At 40.5% G+C, this 10,747-nt stretch overlaps 1 protein-coding gene across 1 annotated transcript; it reads left to right on the top strand.

The window, feature by feature from the left end:
* Positions 1-3,807: 3,807 nt before the first annotated feature.
* LOC120548062 (mas-related G-protein coupled receptor member X4-like) lies at positions 3,808-8,964 on the top strand. Its single transcript, XM_039784013.1, has 4 exons — positions 3,808-3,935; positions 6,478-6,777; positions 7,157-7,365; positions 8,107-8,964. Exons 2-4 carry the CDS (start codon positions 6,493-6,495, stop codon positions 8,600-8,602), a joined length of 990 nt encoding a protein of 329 aa, XP_039639947.1. The 5' UTR covers positions 3,808-3,935; positions 6,478-6,492; the 3' UTR covers positions 8,603-8,964.
* Positions 8,965-10,747: the final 1,783 nt, after the last annotated feature.

The raw sequence follows: 10,747 nt of genomic DNA, 5'->3' as shown, positions 1-10,747 counted from the left end.
CATGTTTGTTCCACTTCCATGTACATTGTATTTGGCATTCTTAGCACACAATTTGTGTTGTCCAGTAAACTGCAACTATAATTTGGGAGGATTGTACAATTTTAAGAACATATCCTAATTGTACAGTCCTCCCAAATTATAGTCTTAGTTCACTGGACCAGTAACTATCTAGTGATGTAGGCTACTGTGCATTCATGACAACAGGGAAGGGACACCTCAATGGTTTTGACCTTATATTTGGGGAAATAACTGATGAATATCACTCTGTTCCATTCATGTTTACAGTGTGCATGGAATTTATCACTTAATTATCTTCATAGTTTCTAGATTTTTAGAGTCCAAGTTCTTTAGTGTCTTTATTTTCTATGTCCATATATACAGGGAGCAAGGCATATAATATGTAGAGAAGGAAACTCGTCCTCTATCAAATAAAAAAAAACGCGAAAAAGCGTGGCAGACAATAGCGGACAGACTGAATGATAGTCTAAAAATATACATTTATGAACTACTGCTCTTAACTGAAACCATTCAATAAGTCACTGTCATTGGCAAAAACGAACAGTTGTACACTTTGCATTAAACGCAAGCAGTGGAAGTTAATATGACTTAGGACATTTATATTTTAGCCCATGAGAGAGAGGGAGGAACAGAGTGAAAGAGATATTTACGCATCATATTCTAGCGTTGTAGAAAATTGATCTTTATGGTAAATTTCCTGAGTAACATTATCTTCTGCTTACTTTTAAGGCAAAGAGTACAACTGTTAATTTGCGCAAATGATTAGTAGCCTAATCCTTGAATGGTATGATTATGACGGTTTCAATTCAGAGCAGTTGTCAGTTAATGTATATATTTAGGCTACAATTACGCATTCAGTCGGTCCGTGATCGTCTGCCACGCTTTCTCGCTGTTTCATTACAGCGGCCGTGTTTCTTTTCTTTTTATACAAATGTATTTCATGATATCATACTTCCATAAGAAGCTGCTGCTCACTCTGTATAAAGTATGTACAATGCGTAGTCTCCATTTTGGCATCAGTAAATCTGTGATCGACCTCGCGGTCTTTTGAGGAAAGCCGTGGACGCGCATCTATCTGAATTACTTCAGCCTGGCTCAACCTAGTCGCTCCTCCTCAGCCTGGCTTGGCCTAGTCGCTCCTCCTCAGCCTGGCTTGGCCTTCGTGAAACGCACCAAGCCAGGATGCACAGATTAGACTAGGTCAAGCCTCGCTTTATCAGTTATCCTGGATTTATATATTCTGCTTTTGTGAAACAGGCCCCAGGAGGAATGAGAGGAGGTAACACCAGAGCAGGGGGAATGAGAGGAGGTAACACCAGAGCAGGGGGAATGAGAGGGGGAAGTTAGGTTACAAAAGGTAACCGTCCTGCATTTTGATTTATTCAAAGATTTTTAAATTCCAAAAGTCCTTTCTATAACCTGGGGCCTGTTTCACAAAAGCAGAATATCTAAATCCAGGATAACTGATAAAGCGAGGCTTGACCTAGTCTAATCTGTGCAGCCTGGCTTGGTGCGTTTCACAAAGACCAAGCCAGGCTGAGGAGGAGCGACTAGGTTGAGCCGGGCTGAGGAGGAGCGACTAGGTTGAGCCAGGCTGAAGTAATTCAGATAGATGCGCGTCCACGGCTTTCCTCAAAAGACCGCGAGGTCGATCACTGATTTACTGATGCCACAATGGAGAATACGCATTGTTCATACTTTACACAGAGTGAGCAGCAGCTTCTTGTGGAAGTATGACGACGTGAAACACATTATTTGTATAAAAAGAAAAGAAACGGCCGCTGTAATGAAACCGCGAGAGAAAGCGTAGCAGACGATCACGGACCGACTGAATGCGTAATTGTAGCCTAAATATATTAACTGACCACGGCTCTGAATTGAAGCCGTCATAATCATTCCATTCAAGGATTAGGCTACTAATCATTTGCACACATTAACAGTTGTACTCTTTGCCTTAAAAGTGAGCATGATGCGTAAATATCTCTTTCACTCTGTTCCTCCTCCTCTCTCATGGGCTAAAATATAAGTTTCCTAAGTCATATTAACTTCCACTGCTCGCTTTTAATGCAAAGTGTACAACTGTTCGTTTTTGCAAATGACAGTGACTCATTGAATGGTTTCAGTTAAGAACAGTAGTTCATAAATGTATATTTTTAGACTATCATTCAGTCGGTCCGATATCTCGCACGCTTTTCTCGGTTTTTTTTTTATTTTTATAGAGGCCGAGTTTCCTTCTCTACATATTATATGCCTTGCTCCTTGTATATATGGACATAGAAAATAAAGACACTGAAGAAATTGGACTCTAAAATCTAGAAACTATGAAGATAATAATGAAGTGATGATAAATGAAGTGATAAATTCCATGCACACTGAATGGAACAGAGTATATTCATTAGTTATTTCCCCCAAATATGAGGTCAAAACCATTGAGGTGTCCTCTCCTGTTGTTACATGAATGTACGTAGCCTACATCACTAGATAGTTACTGGTCCAGTGAACTAAGACTATCATTTGGGAGGATTGTACCATTAGGATATGTTCTTAAATTGTACAATCCTCCCAAATTATATTCCCAGTTTACTGGACAACATAGATTGTGTGCTAAGAATGCCAAATACAATGCAAACATGATCCTTATTGTTAAAGAATTTAAAAAAAATTTATCAACTAAGATAATTCAAGGTGCATTGGCCAACTATAGAAATGTACAGCATTGTATGTATTGCCCTTAGTAACAGACTTAATTTAAAACACATTTGAAATGTTATCAGCCTTTTCTAATTATCTCAACAACTGCCATAATATATTCATCAAACTTCTAACAACAATATGAACAGCAGTCTTCATACAGCAATATAACAGTAACAATGACTGTCACATGAATAATTATAAATAAAAAAAATAATGGTCACAACAATAAAATAATAACAGTACTTAAATAAACAGCAATATGCACTTGTTGTATTTTAATCCAGGCTGATAATAACAATAGGGTAAAACCTCTGCTGGGTGATCAGAAAAGGCTCCAGGATTAAATAAATCCTGGCTGTTAGCCTGGTCAGGAGCAGGCTAGCTGTACAGAATAAATCTCCATGGTGATTTATGTGCCTCCGCTTTCGTGAAACCGAATCAAGGCTTAATTCATCCAGGATAACCAGGAAATCCCGGCTTAATCCCTTATCTTGGTTTTGTGAAACAGGCCCCTGATCTCCTTCCCTACAGGTTACCCTCTTTGTGCTCTTATTCATCTTATTGTAACAGTTATGAGTCTCTTTATTTAGGTGTTGTCGTTGTTTTGTCCTGTAAATACAGTGATACAAAAACAAGGAGAACAGGAATGCAAATACAAATGCAAACTTCTACTTCACTTCCCTTCTGACTGGAACTAACACATTTTTATTTTGGCATATGCAAAAGACTTTAGTGTGTTTTGACAACATGATTATTGATAACATGTCTCCCAGCAGGATAGAGTTGTGTAACAGAAGACAAGTTACAGTTAATTAACAAATATCCTCATCTAAACTCAGGAAATGCCTCAACGAGTGTCCATTTATATTAAACATTACATTAAATCACTGAAACACCTGGCTGAAGGTAAAGACCTCACAGCAGTACTCAATATATATGTACACATATACAAGACATATGCAAAGAGACACAAAATGACTCTTAAAAGACACATAATGACCATAAAAAGACACATAATGACCATAAAAAGACACATAATAACCATGGCTCTCATCCTTTCCTCAAAGGTGTCTGCTCTGCTAGATCACCATCACCACGCCCTCTACCACGCCTCTCCTCCCAAAACAGGAGGTAGATTATCATCCATGTCAGCGTACTGACTGGAGACTGCAGAGGACACAACATCTGACAACTCTTTCAGCTCGGCTCACAGCTTTCAAAAGGTACACTTTAAAATATTACTCATTTTCTTATAAAGAGAGATTATTAAACAAGAATAAAAGAACAGTAAACAGTCATAGAAATGAAAATGGAAACTGTAACGAGCAGACAGATTTGGGCATTTCATTTGGGTGTTTCACTGTGAGAATTAAAAAAACAAATACAGTGTTTTGAAGTAAATAAATCTTTGGTAGAGGAAGAATGAAAGAAGAAAATGATATATAATAACATCAATGACTGAGAAAGTAGTGTTTATACATGTTAGGATAGGAGTCCATATATCTAGAGGACATTTTACTAATTATTATTATAGGTGTTGTTGCTGCTGATGTTTTCCAGGAAACAATGACAGCTGAGATATGAGGAGGAGGAGAGGGAGAGAGGAGGAGAGTAAGGGGGAGAGGAGAGGAGGAGAGGGAGAGAGAGGGGGAGAGGAGAGAGGAGTAGAGGGAGAGAGAGGGGGAGAGTGAGAGAGGAGAGAAGAGAGAGGGAGAGAGGAGGAGAGGAAGAGAGAGGGAGAGAGAGGAGGAGAGGGAGAGAGGAGGAGAGGAGAGAGAGGGGGAGAGGGAGAGAGAGGAGAGGGGAGAGAGAGGGGAGAGGGAGAGAGGAGGAGAGGGAGAGGAGGAGGGAGAGAGGAGGAGAGGGAGAGAGAGGAGGAGAGAGGAGGAGAGGGAGAGGGGAGGGGAAGAGGAGGAGATGGAGAGAGGAAGTGGAGAGGGAGAGAGCAGGAGAGGGAGAGAGAAGGAGAGGGAGGAGGAGGAGAGGAGAGGAGAGGAGAGGAGAGAGGGGAGGAGAGGCTCTCATCTTTTGCATGTTGTTGCTAATGTTGTTTTCCAGGGAATGATGTTGGAGCAGTTGGAAAAAACTGTAAACTAGCAACACACACACACACACACACACACACACACACACACACACACACACACACACACACACACACACACACACACACACACACACACACACACACACACACACACACAGACAAATGCACTTTTGTCGCGCTTTTTGATGCATATTTGTCGAATCTTTGTCACATTTAGTTGCCTTTTTTGTCACATTTTTGATGCACATAATGACACAGAGATGCACAATTAATAAGAACTGTACATTTTTCTAACTTCTACGTAACTTCTTCAGGACATGATCACCTGTTTCCTGGGTGAAAGTCTTGTGTTTTCTCCTGGTCACAGACACGTTAAAGTGTGGTCATTAAATAGTTTTCTGTTTCTTTTTGGTCATATTGAGTTTTTTTATGGTCGTTTTGCATTTCTTTGTGCTCTTATTCATCTTATTGTAACAGTTTTGAGTCTCTTTATTTATGTGTTGTCGTCGTTTTATCCTGTAAATACAGTGATACAAAAACAAGGAGAACAGGAATGCAAATACAAATGCAAACTTCTACTTCACTTCCCTTCTGACTGGAACTAACACGTTTTTATTTTGGCGTAATGTTTTTTTTTTCCAGGGAATGATGACAGCTGAGATATGCAAAAATAATGTTTTAGTGTGAAATGAGAAGATGAATCAGTTTTTCTTCATCACTTTTAAGGCGAGACGTTGCAGACAAAAAGATCATTTTTCAATGTATTAATCTTCCATCAGATGTCTTTTTTCAGACTAATGGAAAGAAAACATTGATATTACTACACTTTGTCTGTTTGTTTCTGTAGATTTCTCCTAAAATCACCAAAAGTTAGCATTGTATAATGCCTCATTTATATCTTTAAACATTTCAGAAAACTTCAAATGCCAAAACATTTTTTAATTATGCACAAAACCTTTCAGATCATCTAAATCAGTATGTTGTTTTCTTTTGAATCGGCCCAATTCACAGCAATGTCTCTTCAAAGTCCAGATACTTCTGATAATATGATTATTAGCTAACATTATGAGTATTTCCTTATTGCTAACATTTCAGAAAACTTGTAAAACAGAAAATATTTGTCTTAAACGTCCAGTTTGTAATTTTCTGCCGCTAGGAGCAAGGGGAATTAGAGGGGGTAACACCAGAGCAGGGGGAATGAGAGGGGGTAACACCAGAGCAGGGGGAATGAGAGGGGGAACACCAGAGCAGGGGGAATGAGAGGGGGTAACACCAGAGCAGGGGGAATGAGAGGGGGTAACACCAGAGCAGGGGGAATGAGAGGGGGTAACACTAGAGCAGGGGGAATGAGAGGGGGTAACACCAGAGCAGGGGGAATGAGAGGGGGTAACACTAGAGCAGGGGGAATGAGAGGGGGTAACACCAGAGCAGGGGGAATGAGAGGGGGTAACACCAGAGCAGGGGGAATGAGAGGGGGAAACACTAGAGCAGGGGGAATGAGAGGGGGAAGTTAGGTTACTAAAGGTAACCGTCCTGCAACAACAACAGTTACTAAAACAACTACAAAAAGACACAAAACTATCACACAAAAGATAGAAAGAAACTACAAATCTGCTCTAACAAAGGTTCCTGGGACAATGTTCTGCTAAAATTTTGATTTATTCAAAGATTTTGAAATTCCAAAAGTCCTTTCTATAACCTGATCTCCTTCCCTACAGGTTACCCTCTGAAGAATGGACGTTAACAACACTACACAGGACAACAGCATCCTCACCATTCTACCTCCAATACCATTAGGCTATAATAATAATTACACCAACAGCACCTCAGGCTCCCAAAATCTCACCAACATCCTCTCAGAATTCAGTAATTACACCAACCGCACCTTCGACTACTACTACTACAACTACGACTGCCTCAACTGCTACCCTAATTTCATCATTTATGTGGTGACGTGCATCATCATTGCCATCGGCCTTCCTTTGACCTTCGTCGCCATCTACTCTCTCTACTCTCAGGTATGAACATTAGGAATGAGATTTATTGATTTACTGTATGTGTCTGTAAAGGATCTTCATCTGGGTTGGGCTCCAAGTTTCAGAGCTTCCTGTCCTCTTCTTGTCCTGTGGGTCACCTAAACGTCCATTTAGTAACCCCACCCATGATCTTTCCCTGACCCTAAGTGGTTTTACCCTGCATGTTGACAGATTACACCATAGGGTCCTGACCAAGTGTCAGTATTTGACGAGTTGGGAGTGAGAATATGTTTTCATATCTGATGTTCCTGAGAGCACAAAAGAGTTTGATAAAAGATGTAAAAAAAAAAAAAAAAGTCAGTTGACTGACTACAACTGCTGAGCAGAGAGTTCAGATTTACTCTGATTTACTTTCCTGCAGGTACGAAATGATCACGTTGCTCCCATCTACGTCATCAACCTTCTGATTTCTGACATCGTCCAGCTCTGCTGCATGATCTGTGACGTGGCACAAACTACGAGCTTTATGAAATCCATGATAGACATCACAATAGCCATTATCTTCCAGTTAATGTACATCTACAGTCTGGTGACCAGTGTGTGCTTCATGGTGTGCATCGCCCTGGAAAGGTATCTGTTGATCCAGCCAGGCTGTTCTCATGAACCATTCATACATATAGCTACAAAAAGTAAAGCTCTGTAATTGGTATGTATTCTATTATTTATTTCTGTATTTTTTACTGTCAGCAGCACATTGGCTGCTGCTGTATAAGAGCCTGAAGGTCCTTGTAGGGAGAGGTTCGGGGGGGGTGTTTGCCTCCTAAAACACAGGGCTTTACAGTTTTTTTCCGATTGCTAAACGACAGTGGGCACAACTGGAGTCACATGCAAAACTCAAACCACAGTCTGCATTACCACCAGTCACCTGAGCTCAACAGTTCACATCACCTGCTAAACTCATTCACAGCAACACAACTCTGACCCCCCCTTTTCAACACAAGAAAAGGGGGGGGCAGAGTTCATGTCCTGGAAGAAGTTAAAGTGTCTAAACTTAACTAGTCGTTTTAGTGTCTAAACTTAACTCTTGTCACCACTTGACCCTTAACATTGTGTCTGATAAACCCAACTGTCCCGACCGCTGAAAGGACCATCATCTCACGGTGCTTTGTACCCGGTGTTGTATCAAACTCTGTTTCCCCGTGGAGATCTGTTTTCTCCTACCTAGACCTGAACCAAACCTTATCCCCAAACTTAACTACAGAGGGGGGGGCTATGCATTTTCATGAGAATATGTTGATCCAGCATGTGGAGCTCCTTCTGTGTCTGACCGTTGGATTATTGAAATCTGAAGCTGTTTATCTTGTATTTCAGGTATTTGCTGATCGTCTTCCCACTGTGGTACCGCTGCAGACGAACCATCAAGTCCACTGTGGTGATCTGTGTCGTGGCCTGGGTCCTTCCTTCTCTCTACTTTCTCATCTCCACTGTCTTTCTGCTCCTTCCCTTCCCACTGCTCATATTCTTCTGCTGTGCGACTCTCAAAGCCCTGTCTGCCTCTGTCTCGATCCTGCCTGAGGAAAAACGACGAATTGTAGCAACTTTGGTCCTGATGCTGCTAATTTACACGCTGCTTTTCCTGCCCTACATCATTTATATAATGACTGACTACAGAAATTACAAAAACTTCATTCAAACTACCACTCTCTATTACCTGTCTCCTGTGTTTCTTAAGCTGAATCCTCTTGCAGACTTGGTTCTGTATATTTTCATGAAGAAAGGGATCCTAGACAAGATTTTGGCCTCTGTGTGTTGTTGCAGAGTTGAAGACAAAGATGTCAGCAGTCTGGAAAACAACACTAATGTTTAGAACTAGAAAAGTGGACTCAGGCTCCATCCACACTGATTTTAAGCAGAATTTTTGAGACAAGAAGATCTCCGTGCACACAACGAGTTTTAGCTCCAGTGACAGAACTAATCTCAGTCCATATTACAGACCTGCAAACCCAGAAGGGCTGAACAATGTGACACATTTTATACAACAGGGTTTGAGCTTTAATAACTGACATCACTCTTTCATTTAACAGGTTAGTCTTGTCTAGTGACACTAGGTTCAGGGCTGCTGTGTGAGTTGTGTTTTTGTTATGTAAAGTATTTTAGTAAGAGAGGATTTTGGTTTATCCTTTTGTTTTCTTAGAGCTGTAGTAGTAGTCTTCCTTTTGAGGATCTCTTTTTGTTATATTCCTTTGTTGATGTCCACAGCACCCACACACACACACACACACACACACACACACACACACACACACACACACACACACACACACACACACACACACACACACACACACACACACACACACACACACACACACACACACACACCTGTGTTTCTGATATTAACTTATTTCTTCTTTTACAAAACAACAGAAGTGAAATAAAAAGAGTTATAAATCCAGCTTCTGATTGGCTCAGAAAACACAAGACTTTCACCCAGGAAACTCTTTCTCTCTCTCCCTCTCTCTCTCTCTCTCTCTCTCTCTCTCGCTGTCTCTCTCTCCTCCCTCTCTCTCTCGCACCAATCAGCTTCCTCCTCCAGGAACTGGGCGGGACTTCCTTTGTCCCTCCAATCTGCAGCATGGGATGGCACAGCCTGCTTTGCATCTCACAAATCACTCAAATAAACACACACATTAAACGCACACATGAGGATGGTGACAGAAGCCGTAACACCACCCCCCATAAACACAAAGTCTAGGTTTGTGTGACACACAAAACACAACAATACACACCAACTTTTATGTAACCTGGGGCCTATACCATGAAGCTGGTTTAGGTGGATAGCCAGCTATGTTTCAGTTTAGTTTCCACCAACCCTGGGTTTTAGGTACTATGAAAGTAGCTAGGCTTTAATCGGTGTTCGTTGCCATGGTATCTTACGCTGCACGGCTAACCTGCTCCGGGGCAGGTTATGTTCTGGATTCGAGATCTCAGTCTGAAGTTTGACCAATCAGCGGTAAGCAAAGAAACATATAGGTGATGTAATTAATTCCCAGCTTCTGTTGTCTGTTGCAATCATTGCAATGGCTTCACCTTTTCTTCCAAATCCTGTGGACATCTCAGCGCAAATTGTTAGACGAGCACTTCGTAGAGAAAGAGGTTTTAGGGACAGACAAAATCCCCTGGACTTTCCTGATACTTACTTGCATGAAAGATACAGATTTTCCACGGAAGGAATAACTTATCTTTGCGAACTTCTTGAGTCGCACATAACAAATGTGACTCATCGAAGCCATGCACTTACTGTACCGCAAATGGTATGTATTGCGTTGCGTTTTTTTGCAAGTGGTACATACTTGTATGCGGTCAGTGATGCGGAGAACCTAGGGAAAAACACGGTTTGTCGAACCATTCGCAAGGTAGTCCTCGCACTGCAGGGGTACATAAATAGCTTTATTGTGTTCCCTGGACATTTATCGACCATGTCCATTAAAGAGGGATTTTATAAAATTGCCGGTAAGATATATTGATAGGGTGACATGAACAAATTTAACCTTTCACAATCAGTTTTTGTTTTCCTTCAAAAAGCAGCTTGCACTTAGAGCACTTAAGTATTATACAATAGTCTACAGGAGCTACATGTTAAGAATGGTTTTTAATATATAAAGGCCTATATATATATATTTTTTTTTTTCATATGAAAGGATTCCCTAGAGTCATTGGAGCAATAGACTGCACACATCTTCTCAACATTCTGTTTGCTGCAAAGAAGTGTTTGTGAAAAAAATTTCACAAAAATAATAAAAGGTTGTGGTAAATACTCACCACTTTGAATTACATTTTTATATTTTGTCTTGATCTGCTGCCAAGAACGTTTGGAGTTGGGGTTGCATCTAAAAATCAATTAATATTAATCTTTCTTAGGATGTCAAAGTCAATACATTCACATTTTACACACATACATATATAGCATATATATATATATATATATATATATATATATATATATATATAT

Source organism: Perca fluviatilis, chromosome 19, assembly GCF_010015445.1.
Source record: "Perca fluviatilis chromosome 19, GENO_Pfluv_1.0, whole genome shotgun sequence".
Classification (NCBI taxonomy): Eukaryota; Metazoa; Chordata; class Actinopteri; order Perciformes; family Percidae; genus Perca; species Perca fluviatilis.
Note: the sequence above shows the minus strand (reverse complement) of the source record. Positions and strands in the feature narration are given on the sequence as shown.

Excerpts from the sequence above, each read along its gene's own strand:
- LOC120548062 (XM_039784013.1), top strand. The coding sequence starts at position 6,493 with ATGGACGTTAACAACACTACACAGGACAACAGCATCCTCACCATTCTA. Across the intron at positions 6,778-7,156 it reads TCTACTCTCTCTACTCTCAG|GTACGAAATGATCACGTTGC; the intron begins GTATGAACATTA and ends ACTTTCCTGCAG. Across the intron at positions 7,366-8,106 it reads GTGTGCATCGCCCTGGAAAG|GTATTTGCTGATCGTCTTCC; the intron begins GTATCTGTTGAT and ends CTTGTATTTCAG.